This window comes from Pongo abelii, chromosome 16, assembly GCF_028885655.2.
Source record: "Pongo abelii isolate AG06213 chromosome 16, NHGRI_mPonAbe1-v2.0_pri, whole genome shotgun sequence".
Lineage (NCBI taxonomy): Eukaryota > Metazoa > Chordata > Mammalia > Primates > Hominidae > Pongo > Pongo abelii.
Window position 1 is genome coordinate 52,069,945 of NC_072001.2, and position 25,124 is coordinate 52,095,068.

A 25,124-nucleotide genomic window follows, 5' to 3' on the forward strand; every position below is an offset into this window, starting at 1 on the left:
TTCATTATTGTAACATGGTTTAAAACTAGCTAGGATGGTAATCTACACATGGCAAAGTCATCTAGCACTAAATATAATTATGTTAATAAGAATACTTGCCTTATTTGCACTATACAACAGCTGTTTATACTAATGTTAACTTAATCAGCTTTATAACAAATCAAAATAAATAAAACAAAATGGATTTATATAATTTTATGAGACTTTCCATTACATGAGTTCAATTCTTAGTGGAAAAAAACAAGGCAGAAGGGAAAACTGGAATAAAACAACTATTTTGTGGAGCAGTATAAACAAGAGTGTTACACAGTTCCAGGACATTCAATCTAATAATGAGGATTACAAAATACACATGGACTGGTATAATGGAAATTATTTTCTTATGAGTCATAAGATAATTTCCTTCTCAGCTTTAAGTCATTACAAAGGGCAAGTTTATATCAAATTAAGAATAGTACCTGGAAACAAACACAAAAGGACAAGAATAGTTTTATAGTTATTTCTAAATCCAAATACAGATAACAAATTTCTTTATGAGATATTTATGAAAAATTCTGTTACAGTCTCATAAAAGCACAGGAGTGAAGAAAGGTATGCTGTGTATAATAAGTTACTCGAAAGCTCAAAAATACATTAACACAAGATGAATTTTTTCAGTAATCAAGAGTGGCTTTGTAATGTGCGCCCTCTGGAGGATAATTCCTTCCTCGCGTGAAGACCTGAGTCTGTCAGTCTTACAGATTTAAGACCTGGAATTCCATTATGTTTAACATATGAAAATCACTTGGAACACTTCTTTTAAGGACAAGATGAAACTAGGTGGTAAATAAGTTTCATAATTATTCATTTACTTCTTAACCCTTGTAATCTAGGCTTGACTACAAAGAAACTGATCAAGCTAAAAAGAGAGAAATTAGTAAAGAATGAATAAGCCAACCATACACAGAATGACGCTGTGACAGTGATGGCTTCAAATCTGGGTTTTGAAAGATAAACGGAAGTTTGCCCGCTAGACAAAACAGGAGAGGGTAAACAGAATAGTACACGTAGTAACAGCATAAACAACGGAAGGTAACTATTTGCTGGAACATAAAAATCCTTATTGACTCTACCTTCAAAATAAATCTCTAATCTACCTACTCCCAAACCCCCTGCCTGCTATCACCCTACCCTACCCAACTACTTTCATCTCTCCACAAACTTTAACAGCCTTCTCATTCTCCTTTTTTAAGTTCTAATATCCTCATGGTTAAGCAGGTGAAATAATTTTCACAAAACGTAAATTTTATTATTCCTCTCCTCAAAAATGGTTCCTATTCCTCTTAAAATCAAGAGCAAAATCAGCAAAACTTGACTCCTGTGTCCAACCTTATCTCCTATCAAGTTCTCCCTCATTCACTTTGCCATCCTGGCCTTAACTCAATGGCCTTAACTCAACAAGTGCCAAATTCTTCCACTTTTATGTGCTATTTCTATATCTTTCCACCTCTACCTCTACCTCTCTTCAACTAGTTAACTACTGCGTATCATTTCAGATCTCAGTCTAAGGGTATTCTTTAGGGAAGACTTGGAGTAAAGAATCACAGCTATAAAACCTACTCTATGCCTTTGGAAATCAGCTCTTTTCTAATTGTCTTATTAAGTTGGAACAAATATAAACAGATTTACCATATATGATTTATCATACAATAACTAAAATAAAAACTTCACTTAACACTGTTAAATAAGATAGAGGAACAGCTCGCTGAACCAGAAAATTACTTTTTTTTGCAACCCAAACCTTCAGAATGCAGCCTTGAACCTGGAAGTAAAATGAAAAGTACTTCTGATTTACATTGATCTCAAAGTAAAAATTCAGAGTCCATTTATTTTTGGTTTCTTGGCTCAAAACAAATTAGAAAAAACAATTAGGTCAGGTTTTGAGAAGAGGAAAGTAGAAGCTGAAAGGTATACATGACAACAGTAGGACTAGTGTTTTGGAGCTTCCTAGCAAATGAGAAACAGTATTTTAGAAAGGGAAGAGATTAACTTCAATTATCTGGAAATTACTGAACCAATTATAACATTGTTAAAAACAGGATCCTTGACATTTCCTGTCATATGTCACACAGTGTCTTGTCATTCAGTCATGGAATACTTATAATAAGAGTAGTTACTTGTAACTTCTGGGACCTGATAGATTTCAGATAGAGATTTCTAAACTTCAGATGTTACAACTCCAAAAAAAAAAAAAAAAAAAAAAAAAAAAAATCACAATGACTGAGAAAAGATTTGATTCAGCCCTCTACATTTTGTGACTACATTCTTTTGGTTTTTCATATCATACGGATTAAGAAATGACATGTATAATGTTTTTGCATAACTGCAATTCAACTCTTAAACAAATGTTATTGCTAAAATATATAAATACATGAGAATTGGCAGAACTGATGTTCTACTGATTGACTATAAATAGACAGTTCCTTGTTATGATCTGCAACGCCATGTTCGTAGGCTTGAACCAGCCATCATGACATCACTAACCCATCATTTGCACCCCACTGAATCAATTATCACAAGCTGTGCACTACTGCAAATTATTCTTCAGTTATTACACAGGCATAATTTTTCAAACTAATGTTTTGAAGTCTTTGGAAGAATAATTCTATTGTTTAGGTGCTTCTACTATTTATACTCAAAAATCATGATCTTTAATATATGCCAGCAATTAATTATTGCTCACACAAATCCAAACTAACAACCCTTCCCCTCAAGGTATTCATGGTCTATTAAGGAACAGATATGCAAACAAAACCGTAATATAATATAATATAATATAATATAAGCAATAATAGACACGCATACTAAGTCCACTGGCATTTCAAAAAGGAGTAATCAACTACTTCTGAGTTAGAGGAAGGAAAGATACCCAAGTCAGGTATAAAAGTATGAATAGGAATCGCCAGCAATGAGGAAGGGCAGCTGAAATAAAGCAATTAACATGCAAATGCAAGGAAGCTTGAAACAGTATGAATAAGTTTGGGCTGAAGCACAGGATGTTATGTAAAGGGCTGATGAAAGATGAACTGGTATTAAACAGAGGAACAGGACAACAGAAGACTTGCAAGGAGATTAGATCCAATAAAGAGCCTCTAAAGGATTTTACAAGGAAATAGTCAGATTTGTGTTTCTGGAAGAGTACTCTGGTAGCAATGAGGAGCCCATTGGATAATCTTAAAAGTCTGGCCAGGAGCTGTGAAGGCCTGATCCCAAGAAGCAGAATAAGGAGAAAAGGTAGGGGACACAATAAATGATGGAATAAACACAGAAGATGTTAAACAATGTTAAGGATGTAAAATAAAAGTGCCCATATGGGCACAAGATAAAGGAAAATAAAGTTATCCATAATGACTATCAAAGGCTTAGTAACACATGATGCCATTACTCAGAATAGGAAATCTAGAAGTATTGAGTAAGTATTGCTAAACTGAATTAGTTACGTCAAATGAAAAAGAGATAATAATTTGTAAAAGTGTAAATGTTTTTTAACAGAAGAGAAAGTGAAATTTTAATTATGAAAAACAAGCACTTGTTTTACAAGAACAGTTGTAAAAGGGATTAAAAATAAAAAAAACCCCTAAAGTTCAATAATAGTTCCAACCTACTCATGTCCTGTTATTTCCCCCAAGCAATTTGTGATCCATCCACACAACCAAAATCTACTCTTTCTCAAACATGCCACACAATTTTAAATCTCTGCTTTGGCATAAACTGCTCTTTTTGCTAGAATTCTAAACCACTTTCCCTCCTAACAAACTTTCTGCTTTTCTCCTAAGATACTCCCCTGCCCTAATACTGCTGCAAAATGTGTTCATCAACTCATCTTAGCATCACTCTTCTTAGCAAACTAAATTTTTTTTCTCAGTCATGCTTCCATATGACATGCATCTCTCTAACATAGAGCTTTGTATGTTAAAACAGCCCAAATTGTGAACTTCTCAGGAGCAGGAACTTTCTTACTCATCTGTGTATTCTGAGAGCCTGGGATATTACAAAATGCTTATAAGTGTTTGGTGAGTTAAAATAAAAGGTGGGTAAACATTCCAAAATAACACAACACAGAGCAGCCAGGGTCAATTTTGACTATATCTGGAATGTAGCTACTGCTGAACAGGATCAGTTCCATAGCTCATTTACTTACTCTTGTATCTATTGCCAATAGAAGTCCTAAGAAATAGAAGTCCTTTAGGAAAACATTATTAGGAAAATCTATTGCCAATAGAAGTCCTTTAGGAAAACAATACTCACCATTAACAATGCTTTCTGAGCCTTGTCTAACAGCTGTACCATATGTTGGCACACTAAAAGGTACAGGGCAGTGTTCCATTATCCTTAAAAACCAGACACGATTCAAATCCTAGGTAGCCATTTATGGTTTAGCTACTGATAAAGTTATCCATTTAAAAAAATTCACACAAGTTAATGGGTGCTGATTTGTTAACTATGGAGTAAATTAGAATTAAAAAACAAAATAAAACAAAAAAAGCTGTCTGCTGGGCACGGTGGCTCACGCCTGTAATCCCAGCACTTTGGGAGGCGGAGGCAGGTGGATCACCTGAGGTCAGGAGTTCGAGACCAGCCTGACCAACATGGAGAAACCCTGTCTCTACTAAAAATACAAAAAATTAGCTGGGCATGGTGGCGCATGCCTGTAATCCCAGCCACTTGGGAGGCTGAGGCATGAGAATCACGCCACTGCACTCCAGCCTGGGCAACAGAGTACGACTGTCTCCAAAAAAAAAAAAAAAAAAAAAAAAAAAAAAATTAAAACCATTGATAATTTATTTGCAGACATTTTTCTATATTTTTCTCACCTAACAAAATTGGGATAATATGGATTATACCATCTTTGATATTTTTTGAACTTAACATTTATACTGAATACATGTTCACTATGTACATAGCACTGGCAATCAACCATCATCTTTCTACTGATCTTTTTATTAAAAGGATGACAAATACGAGAGTCTGTAAGAGATCCTGTAGCTAAGACTCATTTTCCTCCCCAATGCACACAAAAAATAGACAAATAAGTAAAAATGTAGAGCATTAAAACTGCTATACCATAAAAAATAATGGGAACATGGGTGGAGCTGGAGGCCATTTTTCCTACCCAACTAATGCAGGAACAGAAAACCAAATACTGCATGTTGTCTGTTATAAGTGGGAACTAAATGATGAGAACTCATTAACACAAAGAAGGGAACAGACACTAGGACCTACTTGAGAGAGAAGGGTGGGAGGAGGGAGAGGAGCAGAAAAAATAACTATTGGGTACTTGGCTTAGTACCTGGGTGATGAAATAATCTGTATAATAAACCCTTGTAATACGAACTTATCTATATAACTAAACTGCACATGTACCCTTGAACCTAAAAGTTAAAAAAAAAATAAAACTGCTATATATTAAGACAAGAAAAACAATACTAGTAAACATTCCCCAATCCCAACTATGAGCTTGACTAGAGGAATACAATGAGGCTCACAGCTGGTCATATGGTCATATATTTAACCAAGTGGAATTATTCTAACTTTTAGACAATGTTTTCCTTGTAATACATTTAAATAATTATATCCAAATATAGGCCGGGCGTGGTGGCTCATGCCTGTAATCTCAGCACTTTGGGAGGGCGAAGAAGGCCAATCACCTAAGGTCAGGAGTTTGAGACCAGCCTGGCCAACATGGTGAAACCCTGTCTCTACTAAAATATAAAAATTAGCCGGGCACGGTGGTGGGTGCCTGTGGTCCCAGCTATTCAGGAGGCTGAGGCAGGAGAATTGCTTGAACACAGGAGGTGGAGGTTGCAGTGAGCCAAGATCACGCCACTGCACTCCAGCATGGGCGAAAGAGCACAACTCTGCCTCAAAAAAAAAAAATTATATTCAAATATATAATATCCTACATGTAACAGGACTTACTAAAGACTAATTTTTGGAATAAAGTCAATTTGTCTTAAATTCTTTCTAAAAAGATTATTAGAAGTTTCACGGTAAAACGATTGGACTGCGGAATTAAAACAGTTAGCTTATCAATGGCCTTACCAACTTAATGAATGGCACTATGGTTATTATTTAGTATTACTGGATCAGCAAATAATCTACAAACCTGTAAAATTAGCATTGCATTTAATGTCATTTACTACCACCATTGCCTACCACAGATTACTATGTTTAGAAATGCCTGCTTCTGCTTCTAATGAAAATCAAACAGATCTTAGAACATACATGACCATACGTGTATGTTGAATTTCTTTTACATTTCTTTTTTTTAAAAAAAAAAACAACAAGTTTGTTTTCTTTTATTTTAGATCCTTCTTGGGCAGAAATCATTATTTACTTTCTTGGGTAAAAACAGTACAGTTTTAGAAACAGACTTAATTTTTCAGGTGGTATCCTACCTACCTATTTCTACCAGATTGGGGAAGAACAAAGTGATTTAGGGTGTTAAAATATATCAATGGACGACCAATAAAGATATGCTGAGTATCACTGTGGTCAGCAATACTCATTGCTCTTAGTTAATACTTTAAAACGAGGTGATGACCAATTTTCCAAAAATCAATACATTTTTAATAAAAATAAATCTTGAGAAAGCAAGTCAATTCTGCACATTTTTTAAATACTAAGAAACAGAAAAAAAAAAAAAAAAGAAAATCCCAGACAAAATAACTATTTTAAAAAAAGAAAAACTCTTTTGGCAAAAGGTAAGCATAAAATGGTAACCTGCTTCATTAATCTTTTTTTTTTTAAATATATGATTTAAGGAAATGAAAAACAAATTACTAAATAAGTTTTATGCCACCAAAAGTTTTAACTGTTAGTAAATTGATCATAAATAATTTTACAATTAGACACCTGATGAGAGACAGATGAGGGGAGAAAGCTATTTAATAGAATGCTAGGGGAAGAAAAACAAAAAACCCAACAGAAAACTCCAACATTTCATTTCATTATGTAGTAGTGCAAAATCTTACTTTAAGAAATAAAAAAGTTAAAACAAGGCTGGTTGTGGTGACTAACACCGGTAATCCCAGCACTTTGGAAGGCTGAGGACGGGCAGATCACTTGAGGTCAGGAGTTCAAGACCAGTCTGACCAACATGGTGAAACCACGCCTCTAAACACAAAAAATTAGCCAGGTGTGGTGGCAGGCACCTGTAATCTCAGCTACTAAGGAGGCTGAGGCAGGAGAATCACTCAAATCCGGGAGGCAGAGGTTGCAGTGAGCTGAGATTGTGCCACTGCACTCCAGCCTGGGCAACAGAGTGAGACTCCGTTTCAAAAAAAAAAGTTAAAGCAATTATATATTCAATTTTATTATACTGCTCATGTAGCGTAGGCCCTAAAAGGCTGGGAAAACATGACCAAGTTAAAACACTGTATGTTTAATAAAAAATCTTGCAAAAGTTAATCAAGTACTTCATGGGATAAAACGATTCTCACTGCTATTACTACATTACATTCTCAAAGATGATCTTCAGCTTAATCACAGTGCTAATAAGTTATGTATCCAACAGACTACTGCTTAGGAAAGAGATAAGCAGAAACACTTACAAACACAAACTAATAATACAAATGCAATTTCTCAAGAGATGACATACAGCTGGGCACAGTGGCACGTGCCAGTAGTCTCAGCTACTTAAGAGGCTGAGGCGGGATGATTGGTTGGGCCCAGGAGTTTGGGCCCAGCCTGAGTAACACAGCAAAATCCCATCTCTAAAAATATATACATGCATAAATAAATAAAGAAGACATACAAATGGCCAACACATACACGAAAAAAAAGCTCAATATCACTACCAAAGAAATGCAAATCAAAACCACAATTAGAATGGTTATTAATCAAAAAGACAAAAAATAATAGAATGCTGGCAAGAAAGTGGAGAAAACAGAACTCTTCTACACTTTTGATGGAGATGTAAATTAGTATAGCCATTATGGAGATTTCTCAAAAACTAGAAGTAGAACTACCATAAGATCCTGCAATCCATTCCTGGGTTTATCCAAAGGAAAGAAAATCGGTCTATTAAAGGAATACCTGCACTCCATGTTCATTGCAGCATTATTCATAACAGCAAAGACAGGGAATCAACCTAAGTGTCCATCAATGGATAAACGGATGAAGAAAATGTGGTGTATATATATATAATGGAATATTATTTGACTATAAAAAAGAATGAAATTCTGTCAATTTGCAGCAACATGGACCTGGAGATTTAGGTTAAGTGAAATAAGCCAGGCACAGAAAGACAAATATCACATGTTCTCACTCAGATGTGGGAGCAAAAGAAGTTGATTTCATGGTGGTAGAGAGTAGAATGATAGGAAGGGTGTTGGCGGGGAAAGAGGAGTGGGGAAGTAAGAGAAGTTGGTTAATGGTATGTACAAACCAACAGTTAGATAGAAGGAATAAGTTCTAATGTTTGACAGCGGAGTAGGGTGACTATGGTTAAAACGTATTTTATATTTCAAAATATCTAGAAGAGATGACTTTAAATATTCCCTAGACACAGAAATGATAAAAACACAAGGTGATGGATATCCTAAATATCGACTTGATCATTACATATCCTGTGCATGTAACAAAACCCCCCATAAATATGTACAAAATACTATGAATCAATTAAAAAAATACAAGCACATATAAAAGAAACATTTTGATACAAAACACCTGTAATATGAATAAACAGGTAATAAGCAAAAATGGACAGATACATATTCTTAATGAACTGAAGTCACTGCCTACAACTGGCTTGCACAAACTAAAATGTAAGGTAGACACCATAACTATTAGCGAAACTACATTTAACTTTAAAAATTATAAAAATCTCTACTATGACTTTCAAATAATAGCGAGAATTTCCGTTCTCCCTTTTGCAAAGTGTGCTTTATTTTAAAATGCAAAAAATTGAAAATATATACGAAGAAGTTATAGACTAATTCAAAACAATGTATTAATATTTTGACAATCTCTGGCACTTAAAATGAGTCAGACGCCCCAAAACATCTATTTCGTAACTTTATGACAATGCAGCATCACCACAAAAGAACCATATGAAACACCCCCAAAATAAAGAAACACAGCAAAATTGACGTTAATTCTGGGTCAAGATAATCTTCTGAGTTTCCACACGATGTTTTTGAATAGCAAACATTATTCAAACTTGCAAATCCATTAATAAATGAAGCTTCGAATCTTTAAAAATCTCCATTCAGTCAGAAAAATTCGTTTATTTCTATGCCGTTGCTGTTTTAAACTTTGTATACTGGGAAATTTCTAAGGGAAAAGCCATGGGTTCAATTATCTTTCACCAGTCCTCCAAAAACACCACAAGCAAAACCTCCTCCCCAGCTTTTCTTTATAAAGAACTGAAAAAGTGGTTCGACTACCTTTTTTTCAGTTATCTTTGCTCTGAACTCTCCCCTACACACTTACCTCGGACCAAAACTGGCCCTGGCAAGATTATTTAAGCTGTGTCTCCAGGAGACTCACAAGCTGCGTTTCGCGGTCAGGCCTGGGAGCAGTAAGGACACCCCAATTTTCAGACTCTCCTAGCATTTCGCACCCGCTCAGTTCAAGTGTGAAGAAGTGGGGGCTCAGAACGCTGGGCCCGAAAGGGCAAAGCCAGGGCCTACACCGCAGCATGGTCACCGAGGCGGCTACCGCGGTGGGGAGGCAGAAGACACAGAGAACCGAACGCCTGGGGCCAGGGGCATCCGTGTAAACCCAAGAGGCGCTCAGACTCGGATGGCAAGGCCCGGGGCCCCCTTCGCTGCCTCCTTTGCCCTCCCTTCCCCCATGCTGGAGAAGCAGGGCCCGGGCCCGGTGCGGGAACGGGGAGGAGGTAAACCAGTCCTGTCACCGCACTGAGAGAGGCTGGAAACGGCACATGCTCTACGGGGAGAGGCCGCGGGCGCCCCGGCCCGGACCCCGAAAACTAGACATCTCCACCCCCAGAGTTCCATTCCCTGCGCCTCACCAGGTCGTAGTCCTCCTCATCATCGCACATGAAATCATCCTCCATGTCAGACATCTTGGCCGGGAGGGGGAGGAGAAATTGGAGACAACCTCCTCCCACAATCCTCCGCGGCTCAGAGGCGTCACTCTCAGCTTCTTTCCGCCTTCCAGTCCCTCTTAGAGGAGCTGTTTCCTGCCGGAACTAATTGTCTCGACATGTAGATGATTCGCTACGACTCCAAAAGAGACTGCACCGCCCCCTTTTCCTCCGAAGCGGTTGGTGCCTTACCAACTAAACCTGGCAACTGGGACATCGTCAGGTGCTGCAGGTCTCAGCCGAAGGGCGTCAGAAACTGCGCTCGCATCGAGCAGTTTCCAGCCTCCTGGGTAAGGGAGCAGTATCCTCCCTTGCTTGGGACTCTGGAAGCATCTCATTCCGGTGAAAGTAAGGGACAGCTTAGGACCAGAAGCCTTTCGCGGAGAAAAGGCTGACATGCCCGTTCTATATGACAGGTATTATTTCTGCTATCATTGTACGTGTGCATTTAGCCCACACATTGCGGTGGGTGTTCCTAAGATACTTGGAGTACTTTTCAGCAACACAGTTTACACTTAATGCTTGTTATATTTGTAGTTGACAAAACAATTCTATGGATATCCTAAATTAGGTATGCAGCTATCAGTTGAGTTGCCTTAAATCTTACTCAGTTGTTCAACGAATTGTAAACTGACCTTTACAGCCCTTGGGACCAAATTAAGGTAACAACGACTGGTTTTTAAAAAATACATTACTGGGAACCTGAGGGCATCATGTTGTGAGGAGATGGGGGCTGCGGTGACTCACGGGATCAGGAATTTCAAGAGAACCGAGCGGAACGGGAAATCGGCAACATGAAGCCCTCTCTCGCTCCCAGGCACCCCTCTACCAACAGCCTCCTGCCAGAGCAGATTAATCTCTATCCAGAAATTAAGGGAGAGATTGCTCGTAAAGATGACAAGCTACTGTCATTTCTAAAATATGTGTATGTTGATTCCAAAGATCCTGTGTCTTCCGTGTAGGTGAAAGCTGCTGAAACACGTCAGGAGCCAAAGAAATTCAGATTGCCGAAAGGCCGTCACTTTGATATGATAAATATTAAGAGCATTCCCAAAGGCAAAATTTCCACTGTAGAAGCATTGACACTTTTCAATAATCATAAACTTTATCCAGAAACATGAACTGCTGAGAAAATAGCGCAAGAATATCATTTAGAACAGAAAGATATGAATTCCCTTCTTAAATATTTTGTTACTTTTGAAGTCAAAATCTTCCCTCCTGAAGACAAGAAAGCAATACAATCAAAATGAAGAAAATCACAAAAATTTCCTATGTGTACTCCTCATCCCTCATCCTGTATATTTTCTCACTTTTGCATATTAAATTATGTTAATTACCAAGTGTTTAATGCTCTAATTGTGAGAGCATCCTCTTAATATTTATTGAGATCCCTGAATTTTCAAGATTGCCATAGACTGTATTTTGTTTTCTTTTAATTTGGCATATTTCATATGTACATGTTAGCATGACTAATCAGCACATCTGTACTTTTATTATAAGTAAAAGAGTTAATTTGTTATTTTAGACACATCATACCAACTTTTAAATTGGTCATATGACCCCTTGGGAAGTGTCCTGAATCCCTCATTTAAGTTTTCCTTTCCAAGTTAGGTGTTTAGTTCATTCTTCATATGTGATAGTGAAAGTAAAAACTTTCCTGACTCTTAAGACTGACATTTTCTTGTTAGGGGAAGAGACTAGGTAGTAAGGTAGACTAACAGTATTTGCCAAATAAAGGCACATAGGAGAAAATAAAGAATCAATAAAATCTAATTAAAATTACTACCCCAGGGAATAAGAAGTATTGAGGATTTATTTTGAATTGGTTTTAAGTATGGAATAATTGTCTTTACAGTTATAAAAAGTAATTAGTGGTGTTTACGAAATGTTGGGAATTTCTGCTTTGACAAATAGGTAAGTCCCATGGCCTTCAGAGAGGGAGGCAGTAGTAGAAACTTTCGAAAAAGTAACATTTCTCTGGATTTAACATGGAACTAGAAAAATTTAAAGAATAATTAAAAAACCATGGTAAATGAAATTTGGTGATTATATGTAGTTTTGGATGTTAATGCTAGTTGAGAGAAGAGAGAAAAAATAGCAAGTAGAAGCAGAGAACAGGATCATTGGAAGAGACCTGAGAAATTGCTGCTTCATCCATTTTAGCAAACTTATTAGCACGGCATGTACCAGTACTAGGATCTTGAGTAAGAGTGTGTGAGTTTAGCTGTGCCTAATATATTACTACTTGTGGGATCTTTGGGAGACTATGTCCTCTTTGAGACTGAATTTCTTCTATAAAATGAACATAATGCTACCTTACTTAAATTTAAGGGTTATCATGAAGATAAATGAAATAGTAAAGGACTACAAAAGACCAAGGAAATAATGAAATTTTTTTTTTTTTTGTAGTGGAGAAACGCCTGGGGAGAATATATGACCTAAGGTTTCTGTAGTTTATGACCTAACAAGGCCCAGAACTTAGTTTTTCAAATCCTAGTAGTGTGTTTTTTCTGATGTGCCAAGAAGCAGCACACCTCAGAGAAGGGAATAAGTGTGAATTGTGGGTATATTGAGGTTATCAGTGTGCTTCTGAGGGAAGATAGGCATCACTGCTTCCCAAAGATGCCCCTGGAAATGATATAGAAGGTGCTGAAGAATTCAACATGATGACGGAATGAGGCATTTGTAGTAATGCTGAGAACAGAAAAATGAACTAAGTGGAAAATTTGTAAGCATGTCTTTGAATGTAGATTGGTTAGGTGAACAAACTACCTAGTTTATTTTTAGTTCAGTACAATAATTGTTTTAAGAAAACATGAAATAACTACTCAATATAAAATGCATTTTAAAACTCTTGTAAATCAGTCAAAACTTTATTCCATTTGTCATAATGGTCACTAGTTGAGTCACTGATACTAGTACACTCTTATTTCCGAGCCATCTTTATTCATATCTACATTGTGTGGTTAGGCAGCTGTTATGTGGTGTCACATGATAAAGGATTTCTTCCCATACCATTTAAAAAAATACTATTACACAAAATCATTGGCAGAATTCAAAATAAAGAAAAAAATGAAATAAAGGGGAAAAACTGCTTTTCAAATAGGTAGCATTTTCCACGTAAATGTCCAGATCTGTCCACGTGACTCCACAAATGGTTATGTAGTTAAGCATAGATATAGATTTGGCTTATTTTTGCATCTGTGTAGCAGCATAGGTCAATGTTTGGTTATTTGTTTATATTTAGAGACAAGATCTTGCTCTGTCACCCAGGCTGGAGTGCAGTGGCACCATCATAGCTTACTGCAGCCTCGAACTCCTTGGTTTAAGTGATCTTCCCATCTCAGCCTCCTCAGTGGCTGGGACTTCAGGTACATGCCACCATTCCTGACGAATTTAAAATATTTTTTTGTAGAGACAGGGGTCTCACTATGTTGCCCAGGCTGGTCTTGCAATCCTCCCACCTCAACCTTCCAAAGCACTGGTATTACAGGTGTGAACCACGTTGCCCAGTCTTAAAATATATTCCTAATAATAATTATTTTAGTGGCTGTGTAATAATCCCTCGTTGAATGTACCAGTGCACCATAATTCATGCCATTATTGTTATACATTCAGAGTATTGCAGAAATAACACTAAGCAATTCTGCAGTGAATATCTTTGAAATTTTATTCTTTAAAAAATAATTCCGGCTGGCGCGGTGGCTCACGCCTGTAATCCCAGCACTTTGGGAAGCCGAGGCTGACGGACCACCTGAGATCAGGAGTTTGAGACCAGCCTGGCCAGCATGGCAAAACCTTGTCTCTGCTAAAAATACAAAAAAAAAATTAGCCAGGCATGGTGGCGGGTGCCTGTAATCCCAGCTACTCAGGAGGCTGAGGCAGGAGAATCTTTTGAACCAGGGAAGTGGAGGTTGCAGTGAGCGGAGATTGCACCATTGCACTCCAGCCTGGGCGACAGAGCAAGACTCTGTCTCAAAAAAAAAAAAAAAAGAAAGAAGGAATTCTAAGAAGAGAAATTACAGGCTTGATTCTTTTTTAGTAATTACTTGAATTGACACCTTTTTGGTCATAGTTCTTTTAAGTTGTATTTGCGACAATAATGTGTTCTCACCTATACATACAAATGTTTTTCCCTAACAGTCTTTTCTTCTCAATGTTTTATTATGATAAATTTCAAGAATACATAAAATTGAAAGAATAGTACAGTGGACATGTATATGCCCACTGTCAGCTTTGATTGTATGTATGTGTGTGTTCCCTGTATCCGTTGAAAGGAGGTTTCTGATATCATGACACATCACCCCTAAATGCAGCTATGTGTATTTCCTAAAACTAAGAACATTCTCCTATGTAATCACATCATTATTACATATAAGATTAATAATACTGGCCAGGCACGGTGGCTCGTGCCTGTAAACCCAGCACTTTGGGAGGCTGAGGCAGGTGGATTACCTGAGGTTAGGAGTTTGAGACCAGCCTGGCCAACATGGAGAAATCCTGTCTCTACTAAAAATACAAAAATTATCCAGGCATGGTGGCCCATGCCTCTAATCTCAGATACTCAGGAACCTTAGGCAGCAGAATCGCTTGCATCTGGGAGGTGGAGGTTGCAGTGAGCCAAGATTGCGCCACTGCACTCCAGCCTAGGCGACAGAGTGAGAGTTTGTCTCAAAAAAGAAAAAAAAAGATTAATAATAATTCCCTATCATTCAATATCCAGTCTATATTCAAAATTACCATATTAAATGTATAACTTAGAATTGGAAGAGCCTTTAATGATATCACTTTACAGTATAAGGCTTCCCAAATGCCACAGTAGAGATTCTGATTCAGTAGTTCTGAGTGGCGTTCAGAAACCTATACTTGTAACTTTACAACAAAACAAAACTCCCTGTACCTGGGATGACTATACATCCCAGTTTTCCTGGGACTGATCTCGTTTACTACTGTTGACCCATCATAATAGTAATAGCACCCAGGCCGGGTGCGGTCCTCACACCTCGAATCCTAGCACTTTGGGAGGCCGAGGTGGGTGGAATCACGAGGTCAAGAGATCAAGACCATCCTGGCCAACATGGTGAAACCCCATCTCTACTAAAAACACAAAATACAAAAATTAGCTGGGCGTGGTGGTGTGCACCTGTAGTCCCAGCTACCTGAGGCTGAGGCAGGAGAATCGCTTGAACCGGGGAGGCGGAGGTGGAGGTTGCAGGGAGCTGAGATCGTGCCACTGCACTCTAGCCTGGTGATAGAGCGAGACTCCATCTCAAAAAAAAAAAAAAAATTAATAGCACCCATCACCTTCAGAAGTTAGACAGTAAATCACATGGTTACTCTACTTTTAATTGTTCAAAAGAGAAAATAGGATCCTGAGGTAGTTAAGAGGTTATTTGCTCAGAGTAATCAAAGTTTCATAGTTTTACTTTGTACTCAAGATAGCAGTTGCAAAATGGATAATATGCTTAACAAATGCATACTGATCACATACATGAAATTGCATGCTGATTTACATTTAAATATATTACATAATTTGCTGCTTTTAAATGTAATGCCTTATTCCTACAATGGGAAAATAAGTATGCAAATAAGCTGGTAAGTAGGAAGACTGGGTGAACGGCAGCTAAATTTTGAGTATAATTTCCTTGGCCATGACCAAATTTATTAAGTCTAGTCTGGAAATTTACTAACAGCAGTTGAAAAGGTCTTCATTGTGCTGAGCATGCTGCTTGAGTACACAGGTGCTAATAAGTGCTTGTTGGATAAATAAAAATGTTAATAGATTAATCTTTCTGTATCACACATCAAAATATTTTTCTGTCCTTAAAAATCCATGTAAATGTGACCTTATTCACATAGCCTATCCTGAATACTTTATACCGTTAAGATATTCTCTTTTATTTTTTCTTGACATTAATTTTATTCAATGGTAAATAATAGAAAATTGTAATTTTAACAGAGTGTATTTGTGTGACATGCTGCCCTTGTTGAAAGTGGATCCTATGTTTTTAAAACATATTTTCATAAAATGGCATTATTGAGGTATTATTCAGTAGCTTGATTTACCTCAATAAGGTAAATTAAGCTGCACATAAAGTATAAAATTTATTTATTTATTTTATTTTATTTTTTGAAATGGAGTCTTGCTTTGTTGCCCAGTCTAGGGTGCAGTGGCATGATCTCAGCTCACTACAACCTCCGCCTCCTGGGTTCAAGCGATTCTCCTGCCTCAGCCTCCCTAGAAGCTGGAATTACAGGCACCCACCACCACGCCCAGCTAATTTTTGTATTTTTAGTAGTGATGAGGTTTCGCCATGTTGGCCAGGCTGGTCTCCAACTTCTGACCTCTGGTGATCCACTCGCCTTGGCTTCCCAAACTGCTGGGACTACAGGCATGAGCCACCACTCCCAGCCTTAAAGTATAAAATTTAATGAACTTTGACATATGTATACACCTGTGAAACTATCACGACACAAGATAATGAACATATTATCACTGCAAAAGTTTCCTCACAGATTCCTTGCAGAAATTTCTCTCCTCCCCCCTTAACTTTTCCCAGGTAACTCCGATCTACTTTTTGTCACTATAGATTAGTTTACATTTTCAGGAATTTTATGTAAATGGAATCATGCAATATGTACCTCATTTCTTTCACTTAGTATAATTATGTTGAGATTTGTCCAGGTTGTTGCATGTATCAGTTGGTTGTTTCTTTTTATTGCTGAGTATTCGTTACATGGATATATTGCAATTCATCTTACCCATTTATCTGTTGATAGATATTTTAAGTTTTTTTCAGTTTGTGGCTAATATAAATGAAGCTGCTAAGAACATTTGTGCACAAGTTTTTGTGTAAACATATGTTTTGTTTCTGTTGGGTAATTTATGGTAGACAGACTCTGGTGGCTACCCATTATCTATTTCCTTGAATAATTCTTTGCTTTTTGAGTGTGAGTGGGATCTGTGACTTGCTTCTAACTAAGATAAAGCAAAGGTGATATACATGATTATATATACATGATTACATTATACAAGATTGTTAAGTCAATCCTGACAGGAAAGATGATCTCCTTTGCTGGCTTTGAGGAAGGCAAGTGCCCATGTTGGGAAGGACAACACAACAGGGAGCTGATCGTGGCATCTGGCTAGCAGCCAGCCAAAAAAAAAAAAAATATATATGGTCTTAGTCTGACAGCCCTCAAGGAACTGAATGCTGCTAACAGCCATTGTTAGCAGCTCTTGGAAGTGAATCCTTCCCCAGTTGAGCCTCAAATAAGCCTTTGTGAGACCTTAAAACAGGACAGAAAATTGTGACATAATAAATGTGTATTTATTTATACTACTACATTTGTAGTAATATTGTTATGCAGAATAGATGTGAATGCAGTTAGTAAATATCTTGTAGTGAAATGGTTGGGTCATATGGTAGGTATATATTTAACTTTTTAAGAAACTCTCAAATTGTTTTCCTAAGTGGTTTTACCATTCTGCATATCCAACAGCAGTGCATAAGAGTTCTAGCTGCTCCACATTCTTGCCAACATTTAGTGTGATCAATCTTTTTAACTTTAGCTACTCTAGCAGGAATGTAGCAGTATACTATTGTAGTTTTAATTTGCATTTACTTAACGACTAATGTTGAACATTTTTTGTGTGCTTATTTGTCATCCATGTATCTCCTTTGGTGAAATGTTTTTAAATATATTTTGCCTATTTTTTAAACTGGGTTGTTTATCTTATTACTGTTGAGTTGTAAGAGTTCTTTATGCTTTTTGCGTTGTATTCATCTTTGTCATACCTAAGGGCACTGAGATTTTCACTTATGTTTTTTCTGAAAGTTTTATATACTTTTACCTCTTACATTTAGGTCTGCAATCCATTTCAAATTTAATTTTCATGTATAGTGTGAATGAATGTGGAGGTTCGTTAGTTTGCATATGGATATCAAATTGTTCCAGCGTCATTTGTTGAAAAGATACGCTTTTTCTATTGAGTTGTCTTGGCACCTTTGTCAAAAATCCAATGACAGTTTAATTGTCAGCATAATTTGATCCTTTTAAAATATATTTTTCATAATTGTGTGCTACCTTGTATTACAATTATTCCCATTTATTCATTATTAAACAGAAAGCTCCTTGAGGACACAACTGTCTTTCTTACTTCTGAATTCTCTGAAATGCAGCATATGCCTTGCTTATAGATTCTCAATGAAAATGTGATATGTTTAAGTAAACTTTAGCATTCATGACTCTTCACAGGCCTTGGCTGAGTCATACCAAACAGGTTTATGATTTGGCATCCTTTCAGACCAATCATCTTTTAAATTTTTTTTTACTATATTAATTTGGGGAGACTGAACACTGTGTTAGAAGAGCAGAAAAAGAGGACTCCTTTTGTATTAGTAAAGTTCTGGAAAGAAAACTCGTGGCATACTCAGGGGAGTTAACTGAAAATTTAATTAAGGGACTATTTATAGAGATGGGGTCAGGGTTAAGGGAATCAACAACTACTTATACTAAGCCTTCAGAATGCTCCAGACTGCAATTATATCTTTCATCTCTATAGCTGACATAGGAGGAATATGCTAATACAGTATGATTAAGCATTGAAGGGGTTCAGAATATGCCACCCCAAAATATGCTACTTTGGCCTAAGTATTATTTTGAGCCAAAGCCAATTGACAACCAGTAGATGCAGTTATGTCAGTCACCGGAGAGCGTTAGCAAATGTATTCCAAAAAAAAAAAAAAAAAAACAGAAAAAATTGCTTAAGATAATAACCACAATCAGCTCCTCATTGAGGTGGGCAACATTGGATGGTTATGACAAGGTGAGGAAAGAATTGTCTAGTTTGAAGATTCTTGGTACTATATTTAGTTTCTAGGTTAAGAAATAAAAAGGAAGGCTGGGCATGGTGGCTCACGCCTGTAATCCCAGCACTTTGGGAGGCCAAGGCAGGTGGATCACCTGAGGTCAGGAGTTCAAGATCAGCCTGGCCAACATGGTAAAACCCCATCTCTACTAATCATACAAAAATTAGCCCGGCGTAGTGGCGCATGCCTGTAATCCCAGATGCTCCGGAGGCTGAGGCAGGAGAATCGCTTGAACCCAGCGGGCGGAAGTTGCAGTGAGCGGAGATCATGCCATTGCACTCAGCCTGGACAACAAGAGCGAAACTCCGTCTCAAAAAAAAAAAAAAAAAAAGAAATAAAAAAGAAAAAACAAAATATAGTTTTAAATTGGGGCAATTTATCTGTAATTTGGTCAGGCTAATGTACACTAAGCTTGAAATGCAAACTTCTAATTTCAGAATCTAAATTTTTGTTTATCAGATTTCATTTTGATGATGGAATGTATACTAGATGCAGAGTCTGCATCAATTTTTGTAATATATTCATTTATTTACTTAACTAATTTTAATTTGCCATAATAGCAGGAGCTTTTTGTTTATGTTTATTGTTGTATCCCCAGTGCGTAGAATAGTGCTTAGAACATAGTAGCACAGAGAAACATTTGTCAAATGAATGAATGAATGATAGAATAATGGATGAAACATGGAATATGAATTTTAGTGGAGGTGACAGGTAATAATTATAAAAATCAATAAATAATGTAATTTCAGATGGCCTTAAAGACAGCAAACCAGATTTAGGTGATAGAGAATAACTGGAGAGAATGTTGGGATGGTTTTTAAAATCTTCATAATAACCCTATGAAGTAGGTATTTTTATCTCTCTTTTTTAGAAGAGGAATTTCAGACTTGCCTAGGGTCACAAAGTAGTGGAACCACGCTAATCCAGTTTCATTAATTTATTCCTTCATTAAACATTCCTTGAGTGCCTGCTCAACACTAAGCCAGAGTCTATAAAATCAGAGTAAAACAGTCTTTGCCTTCAGGGAGCCTATAATCTAGCTCTGTGCTGTCTAATATAGCAGCCACTTGTTTCTCATCATAATTGAGATATGCTGTAATTGAGATAGGCTAGATTTTGGAGACTTATTTAAAAAAGTAAAATGTTAATAATTTAAAATATTATATTTAAAATGATATTTTGGTGTATTAGATAAAATATATTATTAAATTTAACATTTCTTTCTCCTGTTTTGAAAGTGGCTTCTAGAAAATTTAAAATGACATGTTTGACTTGCATTGTAGATTCTGATTCAGTAGGTCTGGGCCCAGGATAATGTATTTCTTTTTTTTTTTTTTTTATTGAGAGAGAGTCTTGCTCTGTCACCCAGGCTGGAGTGCAGTGGCGCCATCTCCGCTCACTGCAAGCTCCGCCTTCCAGGTTCACGCCATTCTCCTGCCTCAGCCTCCTGAGTAGCTGGGACTACAGGCGCCCGCCACCACGCCCAGCTAATTTTTTGTATTTTTAGTAGAGATGGGGTTTCTCCGTGTTAGCCAGGATGGTCTCGATCTCCTGACCTTGTGATCTGCCCGCCTCAGCCTCCCAAAGTGCTGGAATTACAGGGGTGAGCCACCGCGCCCGGCCCAAGATAATGTATTTCTAAAAACTTTCAAGTGATGCTGATGCTGCTGTTCTGAGGACCACACTTTGAGTAAAAAATTTAGACTAGACAGAAAACACAAGTAATTAGAGTACTGATGTGATGCTGTGTATGACTGGGCAAGCAGAAGGTGCTTAGAGGCTTCGTTTTGTTTTACTTTGTTTTTTACACTGCAAAACAATCTATGTTTGGTTAAAGCATTTTTGCACAATTTTTATTTCCTCCATAACTACATAAATATAGATTTCTTTGATTCATGAGTTTATTTTTGCCATTTAATGATTATATACACTAGAGAGCAGTATCTATTCTATAAACAGAAGAATAAGGGGCCGGGTGCAGTAGCTCACGCCTGTAATCTCAGCACTTTGGGAGGCTAAGGTAGGTGGATGGCCTCAGTTCAGGAGTTTGAGACCAGCCTGGCCAACATGTTGAAACCCCATCTCTACTAAAAATACAAAAATTAGGTGGCAGGCACCTGTAATCCCAGCTACTTGGGAGGCTGAGGCAGGAGAATCACTTGAACCCGGAAGGCAGAGGTTGCAGTGAGCCGAGATCTCGCCATTGCACTCCAGCCTGGGCAACAAGAGCGAGACTTGGTCTCAACAACAACAACAACAAAAAGAAGGAATGTAACATCATTATAAAGAAGACATAAACCCGTGTTACATATTATTTACTATAATGAGAAAATATCCAAAATAGGTCACTAAAGTAGATTCTCCCAATTGTGAACACTAGTTTTTATTGTATGTCAAAATAGGAAATATTTTCTAGAAGTTGCACAAACAGATTAAACCACACAAATAACATTATTTCAGATAAATGGTCAATCTCTCTATGGTCTTAGACACTTAGTTTTGGGTAGAGAACATGGAAAACTTCCTGAAGGAAGTGATTACTAAGCTGAGAAACATCAATAGGCATTAGCCAGGTCTGTGAGTCTCTAACACCCATGCTTTAAGTCATATTTTGGATCAAGTTTTTGTTTTATTTCATTTTAGTGTTTGTTTTGTTTTTGTTTAGTTTGCTATAATATTTTATCTGAATGGAGACTAATATCCTTTGAGGAGAAACAATTTCAAGTTTATTAATTAGGTTTCTGTTTAAGACTCCATCATAATATACCATTTATTAGTTTATAATTCAGATTCTAAACCTATTGTAAGAGTGCCTACTTGCAAAAAGCAAAGAACCAAGAGGTTCAGTATTTGTGAAAATAAAAATACTGTAAAATATAAATGTTTAAATATTTTATTTTCTTTTTTTTTGAGATGGAGTTTTGCTCTTGGTTGCCCAGGCTGGAGTGCGATGGCGTGATCTTGGCTTACTCGATCTCCATTTCCTGGGTTCAAGCGATTCTCCCACCTCAGCCTCCCAAGTTGCTGGGATTACAGGCGCCCGCCACCACACCTGTCTATATTTTTGTATCTTTAGTAGTGATGGGGTTTCACCATGTTGGCCAGGCCATTCTCAAACTCCTGACCTCAGGTGATCTGCCTACCTCGGCCTCCCAAAGTGCTGGGATTATAGGCATGAGCCACTGCGCCCAGCCAAATGTTTAAATATTTTCACTATTAGATATGTCTAATAAGAACTAAAGGAATATCTTGTTGAAATTGAAAAGGAAATAATATTTTTCTATCCCATAAGGATTGTTGGAAAGGTTTAAAGAGACAATAATATATGCAAAGTGCTTACTTAGCAAGATGCCTAATATAAGGAAGGTAGTATAAGAAAGTAATGTTAGTTTTGTTTTTGGTGTCTATTTGGGGTTCTCTAGTAGTTTGGACAGGTTATTTTAAGAGTAATGCTTTATGAAAATTATAATGTACACATTTTAATTTGGGACAAGGATTCTAATTATTTCAATAATTTATTTTTAAGCACAGTTTATTGGGGTCTCAACAAAGGTCACGTATTCAGAAGTAAGATGGCCTCTAGGCTAGGAGTCTAGAGACCTAGGTTTTAATTCTAGCTCTGTTAATCCTGTTTTACTTTGTGCCAATCATTTCAAAAAAGGATGCTTTACTAATTGCTCTGTAAGGTGCTTTCTAGTCTACATCAGTTTTGTTGAGACTGCAATAGCAATGTATGCAAGGTCCAGACTAATGATTTGCCATTTGGTTTCATTTAGCAAAGTTAATGTTCGGTCATCAAGTACACATTCAGTAGGAAGTATTCTTTTTTGAAACAGTTTTTACAGTCATTTTTTTTAACCCTGTATAAAATGAGTTTATTTTGGACTATTAAAAAAATTCAAAACTTTAAAATTTGTTATTTTTCAACTAATGCAAAAGAATATATTAGAAACATCTGAATAAAAAATGATTCTGGGCTGGGCACGGTGGCTCATGCCTTTAATCCCAGAATTTTGGAAGGCCGAGGTGGGCTGATCACCTGAGGTCAGGAGCTCGAGACCAGCCTGCCCAACATGGTGAAACCCCGTCTTTACTAAAAATACAAAAATTAGCCGGTGTGGTGGCGGGCGTCTGTATTCCCAGCTACTTGGGAGGCTGAGACAGGAGAATCGTTTGAACCTGGGAGGTGGAGGTTGTAGTGAACAGAGATCATGCCATTGCACTGCAGCCTGGGCAACAAAGAGCGAAACTCCATCTAAAAAAAAAAAGATTCTGTTTTTTTCTGTATTTACTGATGTCCCTAAACATTTTACATTTTTTTTAAAATTTAGGTTATCTCCCTATTAAAACTATTTACAAGTGACAGTGATGACTCCTGTTACTCAAAATTAAACCAAAATGAACACAAAACTGGGATTTATTGGGGCCCAGAAACAAGAAGATGTAATTCATTCATTTGAAAATGATAAAGAGGGACTGAAATAATAGTGAGAAAGCTGCCCTGAGACCAGAGTAACTTTGTTTCTTTGATGTATCATTTACAGTAATAACCCAAAGGGGTGCCAAGGGGCTGCCACTCTTTGGCTATGCTTATTGTCCATTCACACTTTGTGAAGGAATTGTCCATTCCTTCCCCTAAGGGGGAAGGAAACATGGAGACAAAGTATGCATATACATATAGAAATTCTGGAGCAGCAACTTACTGATGTATACAACTTATCGAATCTCTCTGAGTTATGCTACTACCCCAGTGTGTTGGGCATGTTGGCTCAAACTTCCTTAATCAGGAAACTTTGGAATGGGTTTTTTGCTAGCTGTCTTCACTTGGGTTTAATCTCAATATTTCTGAGGTGCAAAGTGCACTAGATTGAGAGTTAATAGATCTGAATTTTAATTCCAGTTTTGCTCCCAATGATCACTGTGACCTCAGGCACATCATTTCACCTTTTGTCATTCATTCAGTTTATCTTACCTATTCATTAAAAACCAATCTGCCTGCCCCCAGTTGCTTTCTAGTGGTAATGATGATGGAAGTGGTGAGAGACACAATAAATACACAAGCAAATAGGAGAACTATGAAGGAAGGAAAAGTAAGTGATGTACTGGGGATAGTGTACTTTTTAAGATAGGGCATCTAGGATTTCTCTAGGTAAGTGGAAAATGAAGAGGTTTAACTGGATGCTAAGGGGTCTTGCACATTAAAAGGCATGTGTTTCCGTCTTTTCACTACTGAATTCTAGGAAGGCCCACCAATGTCTCTAACGTGTAAATAAATGCAAATCTATTTAAATCAAGTGATACATCAATTTTATGTTGCTTGATTTGGAAGTAATCCTCAAAGAAGCAATAGCTAAACATTTTAGTGTTGTTCGGGGAGTAGCTGCTGAACAATCAAGACCAAAACTATAACTTAAAAAAAAAAAACGCAGCCCGAGACAGATCAGAAACTAGGTGTATGTAGGGCGCCAGGTTATGACACTGTTCTCTGACATCCACAGGGTGCAAAAAGAAAACCTCACTAGTCAGCTTCGCACGTGCTCTGCGCAGGGGCTCCTGCGAGGCGCTAGTCCCTCCCTGGGAGCTAAGAGCAGGACGGAGGCTGTACCTGACTGCTGCTTGGAGGGAACGCTGGCTGAGTTCCAGGGAGGAGGAGCCAGAGGCGGGGCCGATTGGAAGCAGCCACCTCAGCGAAGCTGCAGGATTTCCGCAGGGCGGGAGCTGTTTATCTCCCGGAAGAAAACGGCTCCTGTCACAGAAGTCTCGTGATTGCTCTGGGAGCTTTGCTTAGACACTTGAAACTACAGAAGAAAGAAGGATCTAACGAAATATGGCTACAGAGAGCCCTGCTACGCGTCGGGTCCAGGTGGCAGAACATCCCAGGTGGGGGAGAGGAGACGCCGGGCTTTGGGATCTCCTGGGTTGGCTACGTGTAGATCGGGTCCACAGCACTTGGCTGCTCCCTTGGGGCGCTGCTTTTGGTCCCGGGGAGCAAGTGGAACCCTTGGGATTCTATAAGGACACGTGGCTGGGCTTGCAAAAAAGATCATGCCGCAAACACATTCCACCTTGACTACTACGAAGGGTTGTAAGTTTTTTGCTTCATCCATGCAGATTCTTCTTTTCCTTTTCTTGTAATTAGTGTACTGTTTCTACTGGGC

At 37.6% G+C, this 25,124-nt stretch overlaps 2 protein-coding genes and 1 pseudogene across 13 annotated transcripts in view; 2 read left to right on the forward strand and 1 right to left on the reverse strand.

Moving 5' to 3' along the window:
• Positions 1 to 10,148, reverse strand: part of COPS2 (COP9 signalosome subunit 2) — a 28,453-nt gene extending 18,305 nt beyond the window's left edge. Inside the window, exon 1 of one of the 2 annotated variants that reach the window (XM_002825427.5) lies at positions 10,019 to 10,148. In XM_002825427.5, the coding sequence (XP_002825473.1) occupies positions 10,019 to 10,072 (54 nt within the window). In that variant the 5' untranslated portion in view covers positions 10,073 to 10,148. The remainder of the gene's footprint in view (positions 1 to 10,018) is intronic. The other variant, XM_002825426.4, reaches the window with a different exon arrangement.
• Positions 10,149 to 10,209: 61 nt separating this feature from the next.
• Positions 10,210 to 25,124, forward strand: part of GALK2 (galactokinase 2) — a 172,105-nt gene continuing 157,190 nt past the window's right edge. For 2 of the 11 annotated variants that reach the window (XM_054531151.2, XM_063716042.1), the window contains exon 1: positions 10,242 to 10,509. In XM_054531151.2, coding sequence (XP_054387126.1) covers positions 10,490 to 10,509 — 20 coding nt within the window. In that variant the 5' untranslated portion in view covers positions 10,242 to 10,489. 11 annotated transcript variants of the gene reach the window in all.
• LOC100461922 (NADH dehydrogenase [ubiquinone] 1 alpha subcomplex assembly factor 4-like) lies at positions 10,516 to 11,452 on the forward strand (annotated as a pseudogene).